Source organism: Olea europaea, chromosome 12, assembly GCF_002742605.1.
Source record: "Olea europaea var. sylvestris chromosome 12, O_europaea_v1, whole genome shotgun sequence".
In the NCBI taxonomy this organism is placed as follows: Eukaryota; Viridiplantae; Streptophyta; class Magnoliopsida; order Lamiales; family Oleaceae; genus Olea; species Olea europaea.
The window spans coordinates 17,584,756-17,609,350 of NC_036248.1; the positions used below are offsets into that span (position 1 = coordinate 17,584,756).

The window sequence follows — 24,595 nt, forward strand, 5'->3', positions numbered from 1 at the left end:
GTGAAAAATAATGGGAAAAGAAAAACATGAAGGATAGCACAATATACTGTACATTGAAAAAGGTAACAGAACTTTCAAAAGAGAATTATGGACATGTTTAAAACTCCAAAGAGATGCCAGAGAGACGAATGTCTTGTAAAACATTGCCTCATCCTGTCATAATAATCTAGATTTAATGAAAGGCACTGACCCTGATATTTTCCTCCTTTGGCCCTGATATATTAGTCGTTCTACAATTAAACAAAGGAATGAAACAAAATTGCTGGAAAAGAAAGAAGTGCCTTTTAAAATATGCTTCAGGGAATGGAATGTAAATTTATGGACATTCTGTATTCTATTGTCCTTGTCTCTCACTGCCATCATTAGTGAAAAACGTTGGAGTTGGTCATGTGGTTTGTATATGATTCATTCGTATTTCTTAATAAGTTTACCGGGAATGCATGCAGATTTCTAAAAAAAATCAAAAGAAAACCCTTTTTCTAGCATGGTAAGAAATTACTGCTAAGTAAAGATAACAGCTTTGTCAAAAATACAGATTCTAAATTACAAAATATTGTTGTAAACGTATATCCATCAAGTTGTCAATTTAAGAAGTACCTGATGTTTCTGATTGGCGAATTCTTTGATCTGCATGTGGCAGTATTATTGCGGGATGGGTAAGCAGTTCTTCTTGTGTACCTTGCAATTTTATGAATCCTTCTAACAGAAAACCAATGGAATGATGAGGTAATTCAAAACTTTCTCCTCTTATGTATATATTCATTGTCGACCTTTCAGCAATTAGCACTCTCAAATCTTGCATTGACAGTTTGTTGAACAAATGAGGATGCAAGAACTTGGCTAGAACAATAACACTTTCCTGCAGACAAGGGGGTCAATCTTCTAATGTAACGGTGATTCAAGATATTTGAACAACCACTTGCAAGCAATGATATGCTTTACCATTAAAATGTTGTGATCACTTAGAAAGATACTGGCATCTGTCATTAGTTAAAACACATCAAATTGAAGAAATGTCCTATTCTGCTCATAATCTTAGGGATACATAACTACCCACTACATATTGTTGGATTCTAGGGATGAAATATAGTGTATGTAGCTCAGCTAAAATATTGGAATTTAACAAGAAACAGAAGTGAGCAATGGAACTGCATAGGTTCTTCAATCTAGAAAAAATCCCAGTATCATCATACCTGCCAAAAGAAATCTTCTACAGCTGGATCAGATCCAAGTACAGTAAGTATCTTTTCAGTTTCAATGAAAAAGCAGAGTACCACAGAATCTGTGATGATATCACAGATGTAAGGCTTTCCTGCAAGTACTTCATACAAGCCCAAAGTACTCCCATGTGTAAAAGTTGGGTGTAGCAAATGATTGTTATTCATAAGCTTACTTTCGCACTGTCAAACAAATATTAATCCATCAGGTGTTCATAGTTAACAGCTGAAGCTATCGAATCTAAGATACAACTATATCTTAGTATGTCAATTGCATAATTGCCACTTACCTTCACTACTCCATTTGAAATGAGCCAGATACCAGTTGGCCTGGATCCCTCCCTATAAAGTGTTGCACCAGATAATTTCATTATTTCTTTGGTGGATCCTACAAGTGTCTCACGCACATTGGAAGGAAGGGCTCCAAGTAAAGGGTTGGCAGTTATCCAATCACGTATCTTTGGAATTTTCACCAGGGGAGGGTTTCTTAAGAGTTTTTTTAAGTCAGTCTACATTTAAGTTTAAATTCTAATCAGTAAAAATATGAAATGATAGCATCAAAATTGAAGAACGTTAAAGTAAATGACAAACATATCTACCTGGACAGCATCATGAAGGTGGGTCATCTCTTTTTCTTCCAATAAACCAATCTTCTCAAGATTATGAACATACTCAACCAAATGATTCAGCACAGAGTACGTGACTTGTCTAGTTTTCACAACGCGCAATACCTGCAAGTATTCAGTTTGAAATTATTGGGCAAGTCAAAATAGTGGATCAATAATATACCTATCATCCTCTTCATGTGGAGGGAGACGACAGTACTATTGTCTCAAAATGCATCTGATTCTATTAAAGAAGATTAAGAATCTTATTGAGAGAGAGAATCAATATCCACTTGAATTTTGAACATGACTAAGAATCTTCTTGAGGAGAAAGCGATATCATTATCCACTTTAAGTTCTTAGGGATTTGGTTTCAGACATTTACAGTACCTGAGGAAATGTAACACGAACATCTTCCAGAAACTTTCTCGCTTCCTCACCTTCTTGCTCACTTTCTCTAATTACAATGGATGCAACTTCACTGTCTCCTGAAGTGAACAGCGCATTTAAAAAGATATTTGAAACAAGAAAAGCTGTTTTTGTGTAAGTACATAAATCTAAAAATGTATTAAGAGGTGAAATGTACTTATTTCATTTTTCACTAAAAAGTGATTAAGAAAACTGGTTAACATTCTTAAGTTGCATTGGGAGTATGACAACCAAGATTAAGCATGCCAGCTTTATGGTCATTTTGAATAGAGCAAAACAAAATACCATAAAATCTGAGAGCAAGCATAGCACAAAAGAAATAGCAAGACAGAGAGAGATTTGTCGACTCCTAGTTGTTGGATAGAGATTCTCAAGTTAAAAATTACCGGGTGGGGGCAAAGAAAGAGAGATTTCTAGACTCCATATGATGCTCCACAACTTAAAGTATGAATAATTTTTCTTCAAGTATAACCAACAAAATTGACTTGTTATGAAGCTCTTAAATAAGTTTATCCAGGATTTTATTTCATATAACTTAAAGAAACCAAAAGCGACCAAAACATGCTTGTTAACATAAATAATTAAGGAAATTATATTTCTATAATTATAGCTGATTTATAGGGATTTATATCTTCCAATTATAGAAACAAATTGTACATATATATGTATGACAAAATAACTAGAAGAAGCAAGGATTTTGTCAAGAAAATTACAAACTCTCTCTCTTGGCTTTTTGACACGGTATCAGAGCTTGGTGTCTAGCCGGCTTGGATTTGTTTTCCCTGTCCAGGGTTTTCTCGCCGATTGTAACTTTAGGCTCCTTCCGGCGCGTTTCCACTTCGTAACTCTGGTAAGTTTCTCTTCTCCGGTCGTCGGCCTTTGTAGCTCTGGGTAGTAATTCCTTCACGCGTCTTTGGATTGGTAATTTGGGTCGATTGGTTTGAATTTCTTGGATTCTTGTGAATTTTTGGCCAACATTTTCACTGCTTCTGGTCGGGTTCATCGTGTTTTCTGTCCAGGTCGGCCATTTGTGTTATTTTAGGGACAGGTTTTATAATTATTCTGGTCAACACCTTGTTTGGTTTACTATTGAGCACTTGATTGGTCTGGGTTATATATTCAAGGGAGTTATTTTGTTCATCTTGTCTTCAAATAATTTAGATTCTTTCCATATCCGATTTAATGGTAAAAATTACTTAGCATGGGAGTTTCAATTTCAATTATTTGTAAAAGGAAAAGAGCTATGGGGTCATCTTGATGGAAGTAGTCCTGCCCTTTAAGACGTGGAGGCTTTGTCTAAGTGGGAAATCAAGGATGCTCGAGTCATGACTTGGATCCTTGGTTCAGTTGAGCCTCACCTTTTTCTCAATCTGAGATTGTATAAAACTGCTGCTAATATGTGGAACTATCTTAGTAAGCTGTACAAACAGGATAACACGGCTCAAAGGTTTCAATTGGAATATGAGTTAGCTAATTATACATAGTGAAGTCTCTCAATTGAGGAATATTTTTCTGGTTTTCAAAATCTTTAGACTGAGTATTCCGATATTGTTTATGCTACTGTCCCCGCTGAGGCTCTATCTGCTGTTCAAAATGTGCATGAGACAAGCAAGAGAGATCAATTCCTAATGAAACTACGTTCCGACTTTGAAGTTGCACGTTCTAATTTGATGAATCGTTATCCTATACCATCTTTGAATGATTGTTTGAGTGAACTCCTTCATGAGGAGCAACATATTGTTACTCAGGCTGCTATGGAACATGGTGCTGCTATTAGTTCTCCTATTACTGTAGCATATGCAGTGCAAGGAAAGAATAAAGGTCAAGACATACGTGCTATTCAGTGCTATAGTTGTAAGGCTTTTGGTCATATTGCTCAAGATTGTCCTAAGAAGTATTGTGATTACTGCAAGAAACATGGTAATTACATCTCCGTTTATCCTATTCGCCCTGAAAGGAAGCATAGTGTTGCATATCATGCGTCCACTAGTGCCTATCGCTCTGCTACATTGCCTACTGCCTCCTTAGTTGTTCCTACTACTGCTTCTGCAACCTTAGCAAACCCGAACACACTTATCCCTGAAATGGTACAACAGATGATCCATTCTGCTTATTCCACCCTTGGCCTCTCAGGTACTCATACAGTTTCTTCTCCACCATAGTTCTTTGACTTTGGAGCTTCTAATCATATGACCAATACCGTTGGTCCTCTTTCCAATGTCACAAATTATGATGGGAATAAAAAAATTCACACCGCTGATGGTAATTGCCAGCCTATCAGTGCTGTTGGTGATCTTTCTTCTTTCTTAACTAATATCTTTATGTCTCCTGATCTCTCTACAAATTTAATTTCTGTTGGTCAATTAGTTTATAACAATTGTGATGTCCATTTTTCTCGTTCTGGTTGTGTTGTGCAGGATTTAGTGTCCAGGAAGATGATCGCGAAGGGGCCTAAAGTGGGATGACTCTTTCCTTTATATATTTCTCCATCCACTTTTATCAACGAATTTCATCCTTTTCAGACAAAATAGAAACATGAACAAGCTTCTAAACCTAAAAAAGAATTTAACGTTCAACTAATCTTAACCCTAAAAGTGCCTAAAAAAATAAAAGAGAAACAATAAAAATATAACTATAATAAACAACAGTCTCTCTCATCCTTTCCTTCTTTTTTCTATTCTAAATACTAAATATGTTACGCAAAAAGCTAACAATAATACCACTACAGAATTAGAAAGAATGGATCTATAAGAAAAAGTATCCCCTTTCCGATTCAGGACAACAAAAACTTTCTTTCTTTTGCTTGCTTGCGAAAAAAACCCAAAATCAAGAAGATCAATTAGAGCTAAAGATTAATCAAGAACTCAAAAATCCAACACGCATTATTGCCTAAAAACCCAGAATCACCAATAACTCCAATAAATTAACATAAAAAGGATTGAAACTTGGAACCCAGCGGATGTAAACCGAAACAGCTATTAATGATTACTCGATAATATTCTCATTAATCAACGATAGAATTCAACCCAAGTCCGGCACTGAATTATAATTTTGTATTCAACAGAAACAGATAAAAATCAAATGAAAGAAAAAGAGGACTACTTTGAAATGGACAATGAATGATAGATGCAATAATAACTCGGAAAGGGAGAGAAGAAAGAGAGAATTCAGGTCGGAAACGAGCCGCCGGTAAGTATTAATGCTTGCTTCATAAGGAAAACTACTACAAAAGGCCTGCTATGTCCTACAAGTATTAATGCTTCCGCCTATAGGTAATCATAGTTATATAAGCAGATTTTAATCTCACGTATGAAGTTTATTGATTGGATGAAAGGAAAAGAGCATTGCTCCAAATTCCAAAAGGACTCTAACTTCTTCTTCTGTTTTGTCAATTTTTTTCTCCAACTAGTCACAGAGATTACACGAGTACAAATAATATTTCTCTACAGAAAACTATTTTATGTTTGAGCGGAGACAGAGAAAGAGAGATAAAGGCCATTCATATACTCTTTCTTCGTTTCCTAGGCTCCCATTAGGAGCAAGGTTCAAAAGTAAACACATTTGGGACAGTATAGTGGAAAGGATGGAAAGGAGATTAGCGGGTTGGAAGCATATATACCTTTCAAAGTGAGGTCGTTTTACTCTTATCAAGTCTACTCTCTCGAATCTCCCCACTTATTTCTTGTCTTTATTCCCCATTCCTGTTATAGTGGCTAAGAGACTAGAGAGGATCCAAAGGGAGTTTCTTTGGGAAGGTTAGGAGAGGAGAGGAAATTTCATTTAGTAAATTGGGCTGCAGTTTGTTCTCCCTTAAAGGTTGGGGGACTCAGATTGAGGAGCCTTGTATTGTTTAATAAGGCCTTGTTGGGTAAGTGATTATGGCGGTTTGGGGTGGAGAGGGAGAGTTTTTGGAGAGAAATTATAGAAGAGAAATATGGCATGTTGGAGGGTGGATGGTGTTCAGTTGAGAGCCGTGGTACCTACGGGGTGAGTTTATGGCGGTTTATTCGACGAGGGTGGAGTGACTTTCGTAAGAGAGTGACCTTTGGTGTGGGAAATGGCAACACTATCAGCTTTTGGGATGATTGTTGGTGTACTGATCAACTGTTAAGGGAGCGATTTCCTTCTTTGTATTGTATTGCCGTGATGCCATCTGCTATGGTGAATGATGTATTAGATACACACAACGGGAGCATCAGTTGGAACATTGTTTTTAGGAGAGGACTACAAGATTGGGAAGTGGATGATTACGCAGTGCTATTGACTTCTTTGTATGACGTGCATATCAGGGTTGGAGAGTGTGACCGCATCAGTGGATGCCGACAAGGGATGACATTTTCACAGTTAGCACTTATTTCAAATCCTTATTGGGATCTGCGAAGAATTTTTTCCCTTGGAAGATGGTATGGAAGTGTAAACTGCCTCCAAGGGTGGGGTTTTTACTATGGACGGTAGTGAGAAGACAAGTTTTAACAGCGGACAATCTTCGATTGAGGGGGTTTTATATTACAAATTGGTATCATATGTGCAGAAAGGATGGGGAAACGGTTGACAATTTATTCCTACATTGTGATGGCGCCCGTTTGCTGTGGAATGATATTTTGGCTACTCAACATATGGATTGGGTGATGCCTCGCCATATGGAAGATTTGTTGAAGGCTTGGAAGAGAAAGTTTCGTGACAAGGACAGTAAACTCGTTTGGGACCTTATTCCAGGCTGCATTGTTTGGTGCGTGTGGAGAGAAAGAAACGGGCGTTGTTTTGATGATCAGATGAAAACTTTAGAACAGTTTAAAGAATTATTTTATTTGACATTGTATAATTAGTTTAGTGTTGTAGCTTCTAGTCACATAGATGGGCTGCCTAATTTCATGACATTTATTTCTTGTTTAAGTGTGTAATACACAACCTTTTAATTAATAAAACATTTGATTATTTATCAAAAAAATATGCTCTTTCTTCGTCATCCAAGTACATTCACCATCAATCTACCATAAGCATTAAATCTATTACCAGGATAAAAAACTGAAAGAGCAAGTAAGCTGATAGAAATCATCTCAAGCAGAAAATGACCACTCTATCAAAGCTAGAAGTTAAATGAAACACTTTGATCAAACAAATAATGTAAAAGATTCATATCTGACATGCCAAACAAACTTCGTTCCACTGATTAAAAAGTACATTACACACAGACACAAATAATTTCCAAATTGAAATTATATTCAAACAGGAGAAAATGCCATAAATAACCTGCAGCTAAAATAGAAATAAGAAGGATGGAACAAGGAACAGACGAGAAATAATTACTTCCACAATTTGAAACCATAAGCATGAAAAAAATAGCATTACCAAGGATCAAAATAAAATTCTTACCAATAAAATCGTGTATTTGCTGTCGTGCGATTCTATGTGCACGGAGAAAGGCAGCACAAATATAGCATGCAGATTCTAGTCTCTCGACAGTGAAATATGTGACAAGCTTTTGTGGGACAATGCTCGATTGAAGAAACTTGTAATAATTTGGCATATTTATATTGGATTTTAAACCGTTCCAGTCGCACAAAGCCTCACGGGATACCAGGTCAATTGCCTCATCAACGGATTGCATTAGAAGATTGGCAGTAATTTGTGTGATCCTTCCCTCATCAAGCATGCTCCAGTAAGATGCCTGAACACCTATAATCAGAATATTTTCTTAAGTTAGTAAATTAAATCCACGTTCATGCAGTAGTTCAAACCAAATGGCCAAAATGTCTTTTTGTTTGACATGGATCCTTAAAATATTGTCCAATGCTTTTACTGAACTGGAAAATATAAACACAATGACTATATATTGTATTATCTAGTTCGGAATTATGAAGGGAAGAAATTTCTTAGCTGACTTGAATGAATGGAACAAATTCAACTTGATGACAGATGCATGCAGCCATAGGTAGTTTCTCAGGGTGTACTCTTCTACTTGGTACTACTTTGTCGATGAAATGGATTTCAATGTTAGACTCTATTAATTTGGTAGATGTACTTGGAGAAACAGGACATTACTATATATCTCCTTTCCTTGTAAGTAAAACCAATCAGAACTATATTTGTAATGGGTGAATCTGGACATAGTCATCTTATCTCTGTACATCCACCCTTTAGTTCTTGTCATCAATAACAAATAATCTTTCTCCTTTCCACCTACATAATTCTCGTGAATGGATAAATGAAAAATATTCAAGCATTAATTTTTGCACGTGTCCGTTACATGTGAACAAAAAATATCTAAATTCAATGACAAAAAAAATATATATGTAAGAAAAAAATGCAGAGATATGAAATCTAATTCAGGTTGACAAATTAAAAAATCAAAATGGCGAGAACTTCTTTCACAAGTTGTCTAACATACCATTTTTATGCCTTACACTCAGTTGTTGGAAGATTTCCATGTTTTAAACAATTAGGAAAAGCTGAATTATATGAATGTATATTCTATTGTACATAATTCCTGATTTTCAAGGACTTAGATAGGATATTATTTTTTATTTTCCCACACTAGTTACGATTTGATTTACCTAATTAGTGCTTACTGAATCGTATAAGTACATATATCCTTACCATTTAAGAAGCGTACTCGAATATCTTTTAAATTCATATGGTCAATGTTGTCGTCGTTTTCAGAAGAATGAGGGTGTACTTGTTCACCGTCAAGATCATGCAAACATGCAATGTATCTCTTAACAGTAGGCCAGTCAGCTGGTCCCAATTCCTCGTCATCTCCAAGATCACCAAATGCCTCTAATGCTTTGTTCAACATTTCATACTTCGTGTATTCCAATATGCGCCTCTGCCAAGAAACACAATATACAGAAAAGTAAAAAAATTTGGCATGCAACACCTGAAAACAACTTTTTTTGGGAAATCGAAACACGCAGGTTTTTTAGGCCTCCATCTTGACTTTGGGGGTGGGGGGGATTCCCCGACCCTATCTTATTTATAAAACCTGAAAATAGCTCGTGGGAGTACATAACACAAGAAGACGTACTTAGGACCACTCATTTAAACATATTACTATTAGTTGATAACAGGACATGTCCACAAGTACATAAAATCTATATGCTACTTCAACTCTTCAATTTGTGACTTACCTGCGCATGACACCTTATCCATCCTTTGAATTAACATGGGTACTCTTAGCAGAATCCTCAAAATGAATAACATACTTATGAAAAATAAAAAAATACCCCAACTGGAATAATGGTTGAACTCGATACTCTAAGCAAAGTCAACACTCACACACACACACACACATGTATGCATGTATGCGTGCATGTGCCTGTCCATTTCACATACACATACTGACATATAACATTTTTACTTGCATGTGTTTAATAAACAGACATACTATATCTATTAAGCACATGCATGCATGTAGAATCCATAATATATGTGATACACATGAACAACTATTGAAGATTGAAGCATATTTAGATAGAAGATGTCAATAACTCAATTCACAAAAAGTTCTATGGATTAGTGATCTAAAATACAAAACTCATAAAATACAAATTACAATATATGTTCAAGCTCACATGATATGTTCAGTATGGTTTGCAGATGTTCAGGTTGGAAATAAAGCTGAAAATCAGTCAATTCACCATTAGTTTGGAGTGGTAACATTGGTGATTTGTTGAGAATTTTCAAGAGTAGAGTATCATGTCTTAAATTTTTTTACCTTGGATGGCCACTGAAATTTCAAGGACAAGAGGTACGGAAGCCTGTTTTAGAGAGTTTTGAAAGAAGGCTAGCAGCTTGAAGTAACAATACTTACTACATTTGGCTCACTTCATCAAGCTTGCTGACAAATTACTAGTCCCTTCCTGAGACACCAGTTTCTTCTAAAACAAGTTCTACAAAGCTATGAAAAAATTCTCCTAGCAAGGCGAAGATGGAGAGAAGAACTATCATCAAAGATCTTGAATGAAATAAATGCTAATTTCTTATGTCAATTAGGAAGAATGAGAAGATTGGCGAGCTTTAGTAAGCATTACTTTGAGAGTAGATAGGTTTCCAATTCAGGAGAAATACAAGAGGAAGAGAATGCTGGAAGGATAATGATTATGATCGCTTCTATAACAGGACAGAGGATTCCTCATTATAGAATTGGGAACAGGAGAGAAAATATGAATATTTTGGGGAAGAAATTCTAAAATATTCTCTTACGGATGTTTGGTGAGGTAATATGTAACTACCCAAATTTTAGAATTTAAATCGCTGCCAAAAGTTTCTTTAAAATTTTGCAAGTTGACAATGCAACTATGTATAAAATTATGTATTTGCAGATTACTGAAAGTTACGTAAAAATTTTCAAATCTTTCATTTAACTTAACGAGTATATCCCTAAAAGAATAGACAACAAAATAATTTACCATGTAATACTTATTTATTTATTTTCTTATAGACATACATTGAGTAATTAAAATGTATACAGTAGAGGCAACCACATTATCCTTAAATTAATGCAGAAATCATGTATCAACTATTTGATGTATAATATATATGTTTCACCAAAAACAATTCCTTGAAATTTAACAGGAAAAGCAACTTGCTGAAGGAAAATCTGTATTTTATTCTCTTTGTCAGTACAAAATCAATGAACCATTTTATAACTACAATCCAATAAGAAGTCTAAACCATTTAACTAAGTTACACGTTTTATTATACATGACAGAAAACAAAAATATCATAAGATCATAAGATATTGATTTCAAAGATTTAACATAACAAACAGTGTGGTTCCATGTTCTGAATTTAAATATCAGGAAAATGATAAATAAATTAATAAAACAAAAGTTACTGCATGAATAAAAACTTCAATCACACTACGGCAAATTTAATTTATTTAGTCCAAGAATCCAAGCACAACGACACCTCATTGCCTGCTAGACAACAATCCGATCTAACTTGTGTGAGATAGGGAAAAAAGGTGAGTATATGAAAATACTTAATAGGACACGAGTAATTGTGTAATCCCCAAGTAAAGGTATTACATTACGCGTCAAAAATATCATATCTTTAGAAACAGTAAGAGCTCGTAATATATCATATCTTTGGTACCAGATGACCATTTCATATAATATCATATCATAACTTTCTTTTTTTGATAGGTATATCATAACTTTCATTAGCATAATATATACTAACATGAAGAAATAAAATAAACGGGGACAAAACGCTTGTACATCGTAACCTAACTTGAACCTTTGAAAACCTTGACTTGATATTCACCAAATTGTAGACTTTTGTGCCTCCTAAAATCTCCCTAAAGCGTTTTAAAAAAGAATTCATATGCTTGTTTTACCACCATAAAGTATAAGAGTACTAAAGAAAAGAAGGGAAGGAGATACATATATAAATATTTGAAACGTATAGTTTTATATATATTGTAACGCCTCGAAAATTTTATAATATGAAACTATTTGTCCTATCTTCTATATTTTTATAATTTTGGAAAGTTGATAGACTAAGATAAAATAGTATTAAATCCAATATTATTTTGGGTCAAATAATTAATTATTGATAAAAGTGTTAATTAGTATATCAATATTGGACTCTTTCCATAGCTATAATTAATTAAAAATCTTCGACTCGAGAAATAGTTCATATAAGTTAAGTCCAAATTATTTCAATTCAAAGATCGTAATTAATGGGTATTATTTTATAACTTAATTAAATAACTTTTAAGATAATTAGGAAAAGAAAAAATATATATATATTATATAAATCCATGTTTATCATTAAGTTTGAAAAATATTGGATATATCTTATTTGTTATTTCCTATTAACCACCTCACATTATCCCATAAACTCAAGTTTCTTTTTCCCATTTCAAATATCTCTTAGTTTATCTTCCACTATATACCTATCATTTTTCCTCCACTATATACACACACACATACACACGGATAACCCCCCCCCCCTCCCTCCCCTCATAATCCTCCATCTTTTAGGAAGAAAAAAATCATTTTTTTTTTTGCAGCTTCAATATGTATAAAATTTGAATTTTTGTGGGCATCAACTCAAGATTTCGAAGGTTTAAGGTAGGATTTTAAGATGCAAGTGGCTTATCCCGTTTCATTTATTTCTTCATGTTGAGAAACATTATGATAATTAAAGTTATGATATGATATGAAAATGGCATCACAGTACCAAAGATATAATATATTATGAGTTCTTACCAATTTCAAAACATATGATATGACGGTATGATATTTTTGACGCGTGATTTAATATTTTTATTCGAGATTAAACAATCACTCGTGTCGTACCGAGTATTCCCACATATTCTTTTCCCTAGCTTTAACATGCTAGAACGAGTCATTAGTTAGCTGACAATGAGGTATTGTCGTTGTGCTTGGATTCATTGTACCTAATAAAATAAATCTGGTGTAATGTGGTTGAATATTTGATATTTCCATCAGTAACCTTATTTTGTTAATTTATTTATCTCTGTTATGAACTGTGCCTAATTTGGGAATAAACGTGATGTATAGTAGGAATACAAAGTCTAGAATTATTTCCTTCTTAGAGAGGATTATTTCCTTTTGAGAAATAACCTCTTCATGTATATGTGTGTATTCCCATTGGTGAATAAAAATGAGAAATCGAGGTTTTTTTCAAATCAATTAACATGGTATCAGAGCTAGGTTCTCAAAATTAAGGCTTGCAAGTTTTCGAAAATTTGTCGAATTGTTCTCGAAGGTGGCTATTTTCTAGATCGGTGCTTTCTGTGTTGGATCGACACTTACCGGAGGTAATTCTTAGTGGTTGAAGATCAGGCGAGTCTTCTGTGGCGGCGGAAATTGGTTTGCGCTGACCATTCAACGTCTCCTTGTGATTCTGACTCAGTTTCTTTCTGGCTCCACGACAGACGTCCACTGTTGCCGTTGCGTGTGGCGGGTGTTGGGTGTGTGAGATCGTCGTTTTCTCTTGACTTCTCTGGCTTCATCATTTTCTCTTCTCCTTCCAGTGGGTAAGTCGTTAGCGCAGCCGTGGACCGTGCTTGTCTTTGGGCTGCGCAGCAGTGGACTCTGTTTGTATTTAGGCTGTAGAGGAGTTGCTGATTTGGGCTATTTGTTTGGGCTTTAGGTGGGTTAGTTTCATTATAGTTTGGTTGAATTGATTTATTTTGTTTGGGCTGCATTTTATTGGACGTGCAATATTGTCAGATTGATATTATTATTAAGTTGGTTTGGGGTTTATTTTGTGTTCTCTTTTGGTTCTCCATTAATCAATGGTGGAAGGTGATAAAAAATTGATGAATGTAATTACAATAACCCCATATACAAAATCACAAAAAGAAAGCTAACGGGTAGTAGAAATTATGCTCAGTGAAAGAGAATTGTCCGTAGGTATGTGTCAAGTTTAGATTTGGGCGACCATTTGACTGATGATCCACCTCTACAGTTTGATACTAATCCTGGGATTCGAAAAAAAATGGTTGATGGAGGAGGATAAACTCTTTAATCAAATTCATAATACTCTTGACCTGACAGTTGATGATGTTATTAATCATTGTGACACTGTGAAAGAAATGTGGGACTATCTAGGGTTTATGTATGCTAGTAAACATGATGTATCGCATGTTCATGATTTGATGTTGAAAATTTATCTGGCCCAGCAAAAGGGTCGAAATCTGTTTCAATATTATACTGAAGTAAAACAGGCATTTGAAGAAAAGCGGGCCATATATCCTATGACTAATGATGTGAAGAAGATGCAAAAACAAGAAGAACGGATTGTGGTTTTAGCTCTCGAGGTGGACGAGACACTAGAGGTGGCCATTCGGGAAATCGTAAACCTCGAAAATGTACTAGTTGTGGTCGTGTAGGTCACTCCGTTGAATTTTGTTGGGATTCACATGGTAACGGTTCTATCAATCAAGTCTCATCTAATGAGGATCATTAATCAGTATCTACACCGGTTAAATAACTCTTGTTCAACAACCGAGTCTGATTTCATATGTGCATCACGGGATGAGTATGCTGCGTTCTTAGCTCATAAGCAGGCCACTTCCACTTCTATGACCACCCTCGCATGGTCAGGTACCACGGCTTCTCGTTGTCTCGTCATCCTCTCATAATCTATGGATCATTGATTCCGGAGCAACTGAACATATGACTAGTTCGTCCACTTCTCTTATTGATTATCATCCTGTTACATCCTCCAAATGTGTCACTCTCGCTAACGGTTCCCAAACTAGTGTTGTAGGATTGGGAAATGCCCACCTTAGTCCGACCATTGATTTGTTGACTGTCCTTCATGTTCCTAGCTTTCCCTTTAGTTTGTTGTCGATTAGTAAAATTACCTCAACTCTTCAATGTTCTGTAACATTTTATCCTTTGATGTGTGTTTTTCAAGATCTCAAGACGAAGATGATGATTAGTATGGGGCATGAAATTGGTGGCTTATATCACCTGGATCTTTCGCAAGTCTCTCATTCTTGGGCTCTTCATTATTCTGTTTCACCCATGCATTGGCATTGTTGTCTTGGTCATCCTTCTCTTTCCACTTTGAAACATCAAGTCGTTAATTTTCGTAATGTGTCCTCCCTTGAGTGTGAAGCTTGTCAACTAAGCAAGCATCATCGCGTGTCTTTTCCTTTAAAAATTGCTAGCTGTGTTTCTCATTTGTTTGAACTAGTTTACTCTGATATTTGGGGATCAATCATTGTTTTATCTAATACATTTCAGTATTTTATTACTTTTGTGGATAATTATTCTCGTATGACTTGTTTATTCTTAATGAAGAATCGTTCTGAATTACTTTCTATATTTCAAATCTTTCGTACTATAAAACCCAATTTAACAAGAAAATTTGTATTTTGCATTCTGATAATGCTAAAGAATATAAGTCTGCTTCTTTTACGTCATATCTCTCTTCAAAAGGCAATTATTCATCAAACATTTTGTGCATATACTCCACAAAAATTGGAGTTGCAGAACGCAAAAATCGTCATTTGTTAGAGGTTACTGGTGCTCTTCTTCGTCATATGGATGTCCCTAAACGGTTTTGGGGTGATGCTATCCTCACTGCATGCTATCTCATTAATCGCATGATGTCTTCTGTTTTGCGTGGTACATCCCCTTCTTCTATTGTATTTTCCTCATCTTCAAAATACTCATTACCTCTCAAGGCCTTTGGGTGTGTTTGTTATGTTCATTATTTCGGTCCTGATCATGACAAACTTGACTCTCGTTCTATGAGATATGTTTTCCTTGGTTACTCTCAAACATAGAAATGGTATCGTTGCTACAATCTTTCCCTACACCCTATTTTTCTAATCCTAGTACGTCACCAGAGTTCACTCGAGATCCCGTTAGCTCTCCCGTTCCATATTTACCAGTTGGTGTTTCTTCTGGACTAGACCATCTCCATCTACTGCACCAGAGCTATCCTCCTCTTATAGGATACTCGACGAGCTAAGCCACCAACACCTGCGGCCCCATCTGTCACCTTACCGTCTATAGATCTTGCATCCTCTGATCCTGAATCATTACCCATTGCTCTTCGTAAAGGTAAATGTACTTGTGTAACTAATCATCCTATAAGCCATTATGTTACTTTTGATTCGTTGTCTCCTTCATTTTTCCTGTTTCACATCCCAACTTTCTAGTATTTTTGTACCTAAGATAGTGACAGAAGCTTTATCTCATCCTAAGTGGCAAAAGGTTATGGAATTGGAAATGGCAGTCTTGCACAAGAATAAGACTTGGAAACTCGTTCCTTCACCACCTGGTATACATCTTGTTGGTAACAGATGGGTCTATGTTTCGAAATCCAATCTCGATGGGACGATTGATCGATTGAAACCTCGATTGGTTGCTAAAGGTTATACACAGATCTATGGTATTGATTATGATGAGACATTCTCTCCTGTTGCTAAGATCTCTTCTATTCGTGTTTTAATTTCTATTGCTGCTAATCTAGGTTGGCCATTATTTCCGTTGGATATTAAGAATGTGTTTCTTCTTGGTGACTTGCACGAAGAGGTTTATATGGAGCAACCAACTGAGTTTGTTGCTCAGGGAAAGTACTAAAACTATGTTTATAAGTTGAAAAAGGCTTTGTATGGGTTAAAGCAATTACCAAGGGCATGATTTGGAAAGTTTTCTGAGGTTGTTCCAGAATTTGGACTTCAAAGGTGTCAGACAGATCATTCGGTATTTCATCTACAAACTAGTGCAGGTTATGTTATCCTTGTAGTCTTTGTAGATGATATTGTAATCACTGGTGATGATGCAAAAGGATTACTCGGTTAAATACAACATTTTCAGACTAAAGATCTAGGCAAGCTTCCATATTTCTTGAGTATTGAAGTCGCTAGATCTCGAGCGGGTATTAACTTATCTCAAAGAAAACATGTACTTGACCTATTAAACGAGACTGGTTTTTTTTTTTTTTTTTGGAGCTCGACCAGTTGATACTCCTATAGACCCAAATATGAAGCTTTTGAAGGATGAAGGAGAACCGTTTGGAGAACCAGGTAAATATTGTCGTTTGGTTGGGAAATTAAATTATCTTACCATCACACGACCAAATATTTCCTATGCAGTTAGTATCATTAGTCAGTTCTTGGATGCTCCTCGAATTCCTCATTGGGAAGCTGCGATATGTATTATTCGATATTTGAGAAAGGTTCCAGGTTTCGATTTATTGTACAAGGCAAATGGACATATCAAAGTAAAAGGTTTTACAGATGCAGACTGGGCAGGATCCCTTTCAGATAGGCGGTCTACTACTGGTTTTTGTACTTTTCTTGGTGGTATTCTTGTTTCTTGGAAAAGTAAGAAACAAAGTGTAGTAGCAATGTCAATTGCGGAAGCAGAGTATAGGGCAATGGCTCATACCACTAGTGAGTTGACCTGGTTACAACATTTTCTTCAAGAAATCAATCTTTCACCTTCTACACCTATTCTGATATACTGTGATAATCAGGCTCCTCTACATATTGAGTCCAATCCAGTCTTTCATGAGAGGACCAAATACATTGAAATTGATTGTCACTTTGTTCGAGATAAAATAGTAAGTGGTGATATATGTACACCATTTGTGAAGACCGGAGACCAGCTTGCTAATATGTTTACGAAGTTGTTAAATGCTAATCGGTTGAGGTTTATTTGTTCCAAGTTGAGCTTATATGATATATGCTCCAACTTGAGGGGGAGTGTTAAGAAAATAAATTAGTGCGAAATCACGTATATTAGGCAATAAGATATTGTGTTTCCATATTGTATTTAAATTGTAATATTAGCTTTAGTATATATATTGAGAAATAGAAGAGAGGGAAATATGAAAAATATAGTTCTCTCGTTTAATACCAAAGAACCTGTTTTTTCCAACACATAGTAAATTATTTTGTTGTATATTCTTTTAGGGATACGCTCGTTGAGTTAAATGAAAGAGTTTGAAATTTTCCATGTAACTTTGAGTAAACTACAAATACATAATTTTACACATAATTGCATTGTCAACTTGCTAAATTTTAAAGAAAATTTTGTTAGCGATTTAAATTTTAAAATTTGGGTCGTTATAGTTTGATATTAGAGCTTAGATTTTTACCTTTTTGTATACTCGTATAAATTCAAAAATTTAAACGAATTGTAAAAAGAAAGTCTCTATCAAGAATAACTAATCATTATCTCATCACAACACGTGGCAGTTGCAATAATTTTAAATTCAGGAAAATTATTATTAAAATTTATCAAAACAACCTAAGTACTGCACGTGACTAGAAAAGAAATTTCAAAATAATAATTAACCTCAAATTAAATACAATTTAAAGGTAAAATCTCTCAACCTCAATAACTTGGGCTTCACTTATCCGAATTAAGTTTTTCTCAAGCCCAACATACATGATTAAGTACGAGCTATCTAACGAATCCAATATTGCTATACTTATCAGAGCTCTATCAAACATAAATTATTGTTTTTTTTCCTTTTCAATATCTTTTGTATACTATAAAAGAATGTAATTTAGGTCGTATTATACACAATAAAACAAAGAAAGTTTCCAAGCCTTTCAACTATTGGTGTTTTTCATAGTATCAGAGAGGGTGTCATAACCCACCCTGATAACGAAAACAGTCAATACTGGTAAGGCGTTGATGACGTCCGAATCACATGATGGTGAAACAGAAGCCATCCCACAGTTTGTTAGGGAGGAATTGACAACTCGTCCTTCCAACTCATGCAGGAAAAGTTGGACGGAAAAAACTTCAGAGAATGGACCCAATCCATCAACTCATGATCGATGGGAAGGGGAAGTTGGGTTACCTGACTGGTGAAACAAAGAAGCCTGCCTCAATCGACGTTGTCCGTTTGCAAAGATGGAAATCGGAAAACTCTTTGGTGACTGCGTGGCTTGTGAATTCGATGATACCTTCCATAAAAAAACTTACCTATTCCTCCCAACAGCAAAAGACGTCTGGGATGCCATTCGAGAGACCTACTATGACTGAAAATTCCTCATAGATTTTCGAAATTAAGAGCAAACTCTGGCAGACCAAACAAGAAGATAGGGAAGTAACTGAGTATTACATGGAGATGGTGGCATTGTGGCAGGAACTCGACTTGAGTACAGAGGAAGAATGGGACTACCCTGGTGACTGCGCTCGCTACCAAAAATAAATTAGAAAATGAACGGGTCTTCGAATTTTTGGCTGGACTGCACCGGAGCTTCGATGACATCAGGGAGAGGTTCTCGACCGACGACCACTACCTTCACGCAGGAAGTCTTCTTAGAATTTTGTCGAGAAGAAAGCTGAAGAAGAGTAATGATGAATAGTGGAAGAGACGAAGACGAGATGTCGACCTTGGTGAGTAAAAGATTTGGGCCTCCTAAATTTGAGCCGAAGGGAAGAATAAAGCGTTGATTGGGCCGGTAGTATGGGCTACTCTTCAAATAGATGGGCCAGGTACCGACCAACAAAAAGGTCATCCTTGGTGTGAAGATTACCGTAAACCAAGTCACAAGGAGGATACCTATTGAGATTTACATGGAAAATCAACTCATTAGAAATCGGGGTAGAATAATAAAAATCGAGGCTACCAAGTTTCAGTCGAGCATGAAATAAAAATCCCTACAAAAAGAAATGGCTTCAATCCTAAACAGATAGAGCAGCTCTACAAAAAATTTTCAAGTCTTCAAACGTCTGATCAATCTTCCCAAAATGGTCCCTTATGCTCGCTAGGACATAGAGGTAATTATTTAAAGGCTTTAACAGCTACATCAAAATTTAAAACCCCTTAGATCATTGACTCAAGATCGTCCGATCACATGATGGGAACCTACAAGTTATTTTCCTCAACTGCAATTTTAACTCTAATGTTACCCGCACAGGTTAAATACAAGTAAGCAACATCAAATTGCCATTTGTAATTCTGCATTTATTTCTAGTGATAGTGAAGCCTTGTTGTGGCATTTTAGAATGGGACACCCCAATTTTCAATATTTGAAACATATATTTCCCAATATTTTCTCAAATAAAAAATTGGTCAATCTTCAATGCGAATTCTGTGAACTTGCTAAACGTCAACGAACATCATTCCTAAAATCCACATATAAACCAATGAAACCATTCCCTATGATCTACAGTGATGTATGGGGTCCTTCATGAATTCTTAATTGTACCCACACGAAATGGTTTATCACATTTATTGATGATTACACTCAAATTTGCTAGGTATATCTCTTAAAAGAAAAATCAGACGTTCATACAGTGCTTATCAATTTTCACTCTATGATACAAACCCAATTTCAAACACATATTCAAATCCTTTGACAATAGCACATACTTTAACAAAAATTGGGGAGACTTTCTTTAAACAAATGAGATAATCCACTAAAGCTCTTGTGTTGAAACTCCCCAACAAAACGGAATTGCCGAACAAAAAAAAAAAAATCTTCTAGAGGTTGCTCGAGCCTTAATGTTTACTGCAAACATGCCAGAAGGATTCTGGGGAGATGATATCTTAACTTCTGCCTACGTAATCAATCGAATGCCTAGTCGTACCTTGAACTTCGAATCACCCCTTAACAAATTCCACAAATTCTTTCTGAACTCTCGTCTCATCTCAAACTTATCCCTCAGGGTGTTTGGTTGTAATGCTTTTGTTCATCTTGACAACCGAAATAAATTAGATCCTCGAGCAGTTAAATGTGTTCTTCTCAGATATTTTCCTAATAAAAAAGGATACAAATGTTCTCTACAAAGAAAGTCATTGTCAGCCTCGATGTCACATTCTTTGAAAATACCCCATATTTCCACAAAACCTCTCTTCAAGGGGAGAATGCAAGTGAAGATCGGTGCATAAACTTAGAACTTCCTCTGGAGTCCAGCTCAATACCCATCACACCACCTAGTTCTTCCATGCCATCTACAAGAGGGAACTTAAACTTAGAGTTAGATGCAGAAAAACTAAGCATCAAGGAAATACTTATTTACTCAAGGAAACGAAAAGAGAGACACAAAGAGAACTTCAACCCCGAAACACCAAGAGAGTCGGAACCAATGGAAGGTCCAGAACCCCACGACACCACAAGTGTTCTAGAATCATACCAATCGCACTTAGAAAACAAATTCGGTCATATACTTTTCATCCTATCTCAAAGTTTGTATCGTATAATACTCTATCTACAAGATTCCGCAGCTTTACATCTCACCTTGATGAAATGCGAGCGTTGAAAAAAAAGTGATACTTGGGAAGTAATGGATTTACCCAAAGGAAAAGAACTAGTGGGATGCAAATAGGTCTTCAACTTATGTAAAGTTGATGGGATTGTAGAACGATATAATGTTCAACTGGTTGCTCATAGATACACAAACTTATGACATTGACTACACGAAGACATTTACACCTGTGGCAAAATTGAACACAGTTCGAGTAGTTTTGTCATTAGCAGCAAATTTGGTTGGCATCCCCAACAACTAGACATCAAGAATGCATTTCTAAATGGAGAATTGGAAGAAGAAGTTTACATAACACTACCACCTGGCTTTTGCAAGGAAAATGAGAAGAATTGAGTATGTAAGCTCAAAAAGTCTTTGTATAGGCTTAAGCAGTCACCCAGAGCATGGTTTTACAAATTTGCAGAGGTACTGAAGAGCCAAGGGTACCAACAGAGACAATCAGATCATACTATGTTCCTCAAACAATTTGCTGATGGGACTAAACAATTTTGATTGTATATGTTGGTGACCTAATCTTCATACGAGACAACAGAGTAGAAATGGAGAAACTTAAAAAGAATTTAGCCACCGAATTCGAAGTAAAAGATTTGGGACAAATGCGTTACTTCTTAGGAATGGAAGTAGCGAGATCAAAAAAGGGAATTAGGGTCTCGCAGAGAAAACATCTCCTTGACCTCATCGCCGAAACTGGAATGCTTGGATGTCAACCAAGTGATACACTAATTGAAGCAAGTAAGAAAATCGAAAATGTTGGCAATCCCATAGACACAGACAGATACCAACGACTAGTAGGTAAACTCATCTATCTGTCACATACTAGGCCAGACATTGCATTTGCAATTAGTATGATAAGTCAACATATGTGCTCTCCCAAGATATTCACCTTGAAGCGGTTTGCAAAGTACTTAGATATTTGAAGGGATCGTCGAGAAGAGGACTGTTCTTCTAGAAAGGTGAAAGAAAAGGTGTAGAAGTCTTCACAAATGCAGATTGAGCAGGTTCCATGGAAGATAGAAGGTCGACTATCAGATATTCCATGTTTGTATGGGGAAATCTGGTAACATGGAGAAGCAAAAAAGCAAAATATAGTAACCAGAAGTAGTGCCTAAACTGATTTTATAGCAGTAGCACAAGGCATTTGTGAGGGATTGTAGTTAAAGAAACTCTTAGAAGAGCTACATGTGACAACGAAATTTCCAATCAAACTATATTGTGATAACAAAGCTGCCATCAATATTTCTCTCAACCCGATACAATATGATTGAACTAAAATGTAGAGGTGGACAGAATTTCATCAAAGAAAAGGTGGAAGGAGGGACTGTTTGCATGACGTATGTTCCTACACAGGAACAAATTGCAGACATCTTTACCAAAGGACTATCTCGACAAAAATTTGATGATTTCACTCACAAGTTGGATATGATCAATATCTACGATCCAACTTGAGGAGAAGTGTTGAAATCTTGAGAATATGGAAATATTCTACATTCCTTAAGTAACCGTGCCTACATAGGCAACTTGTAATTAGGAGTGATTGTAGGAGATTGGTTAGCAAATTTAGATTATTGTTTTTTTTCCTTTTTAATACCGTTTGTGTACTATAAAATTATGTAATTTTGGTTGTATAATACACAATAAAACAAAGAAAGCTTCCAAGCCTTTCAACTATTGGTGTTTTTCATCCTTCTAACTTTTAAAAATATAAAATATAACATCTAGAACAATTAATTCTATTCTATAAATTTTTTCTCTCTTTTTGGGATTTTACATAATATGGCCATAAAACGTTGAAGACAAAATTTCAATAAGTGAAGTTGTCCTATGTAATATCTTAAGTTCACTAATATCCAAAATTCTTCTGTTTTTAATAGCCAGGAATCAAAATGCTCTTTAGTTAAAGCAGCTGAATGTTCTGATCATGATTTTGTTCATATTCGAAATTGTAAATAGCCCCATTAGTTTGTAGTCTTGAGACTACTCGATCTATCTAGATATGTTTTATGAAAATTGTTTTAAGAGAGAGAAAGAAGGTACCATAATTGAACAGAAGAATCTCTCAAAATCATTATATACTTGCAATGATAATGCCGAAAGCCATATATGACTGATTATGAATAACTTATTGCACTGCTCTATTAACCATGACTTGAGTGGTTGAGAGCAGATCAGAAATTTGTTTAGAATGCTGAGAATCAAATACAATCTGATAAGTCGGAGAGAGGAGGGTAGATGGAAGAGGGGTGACTTCATAATGATTTTGGGTTTTAGACTCTGACCCCGAGCAGTGGAAAACAGGTAAGTTTGCACAAATTTATTTGGACAAGACGTGTAACCATGAAACTTGCAATTCAAAAACTGCAAAATTAAGCATCAAGAGAACAGAAATAGGGTTACCTTAGCCGCTGTTAGCTTATCCAAATTAAGATGATGTAAAACAAATTGTGTTGTTGATCCATTCACGATAAGCGTAAGAAATACAATTCCACCAGTTAAGAAGACAAACTGCAAATACGAGTAACAAGTATGATTATTGTGCAAAAGAAAAAATTATATTTAAAAAGAACAGACTTCAGGTCTAATTTCATGAGTTCTTTTTCACATTCTCATTTTCTAATCTTAAATCTCATTCATTAGGAAAAAAGGAAATTTACATTACATACCAGAGTCCCAGTGTCTTTACTGATATATGATGAGTTGTCGCTGGATCGCTGAAACAGAAATAAAGATAGAGTTACAGAAAATAATACCTAACATCCAAAATTGCATTAAGATGGTAGAGAATGAGTCTGTTATTACAATTAACCGCCAGATGCCATCGTCAAGACGAATAACTATAATTTGATTTATACGTCTCCATGAGTAAGATCATTCCTCAAAGAATACGAAAATAAGAAAAGAACATACAAAATGTAGATGCACCATACTCACATGGAGAAATAAGAAAGGAAGAAATCAGAAAATGGTTGATGAGAATCAGCTCCAAACAAAAGAAGTTCAAGAACTCATCAGACAAGGTAAAATGACCTATAAGGAGACAAAGGTCATCGAAGGACAATATCAAGGAGCAAAAAAAAATTTTTTTACTTCTTCATGTCCCACGTGGCATTTATATATAAGAAATGGTTTCTCCCCGAGAATGCAAATTTCACTCTTTTGCTTCATTGGTGTATGTTTGGATAGTGATTAACATTTAAGTGATTATAAGCCATGGCTCCTATGAAATCATGTGTGGATAATAAATGGGTAGTAGTTGTGGATCCCATGAAATGTGGGTATAAGATTACGTTTGATCGCAATTGATTAATTATAATCACTTCTTAATCATGCTCGTAGTATTAAAGCTGCTAATTACGATTTGTGTCTTCCCATATTTGAACACAAGGCCAATATGATGTCTAAGCAAAGGAAACCTCATTATGACTCTCTAATAGCAATATATTGTGTGGAGACAAGGTGGAAAAGAAATCATGATGTGGCATGCCAAAGAATAACTATGACCTTCAACGGTTCTTTATTTTTAAGTAGGGGTGGACAAAATATCCAGACCAAACTAAATCAAGCAGTTTGGTTCGGCTTCACAAAAAAAAAAAAAAAAAAAAAAAAATGTTTTTTT

At 35.5% G+C, this 24,595-nt stretch overlaps 1 protein-coding gene across 1 annotated transcript in view; it reads right to left on the minus strand.

Annotated features, from left to right (window-relative positions):
* LOC111406702 (sodium/hydrogen exchanger 7-like) overlaps window positions 1-24,595 on the minus strand; it is a 51,733-nt gene that overhangs the window by 3,752 nt on the left and 23,386 nt on the right. Inside the window, exons 19-27 of the mRNA XM_023036083.1 lie at window positions 23,643-23,690; window positions 23,377-23,484; window positions 8,849-9,077; window positions 7,625-7,927; window positions 2,213-2,310; window positions 1,817-1,948; window positions 1,508-1,726; window positions 1,194-1,400; window positions 598-859 (exon numbers count right to left, since the gene is read on the minus strand). Of these exons, the coding sequence (XP_022891851.1) occupies window positions 598-859; window positions 1,194-1,400; window positions 1,508-1,726; window positions 1,817-1,948; window positions 2,213-2,310; window positions 7,625-7,927; window positions 8,849-9,077; window positions 23,377-23,484; window positions 23,643-23,690 (1,606 nt within the window). The remainder of the gene's footprint in view (window positions 1-597; window positions 860-1,193; window positions 1,401-1,507; window positions 1,727-1,816; window positions 1,949-2,212; window positions 2,311-7,624; window positions 7,928-8,848; window positions 9,078-23,376; window positions 23,485-23,642; window positions 23,691-24,595) is intronic.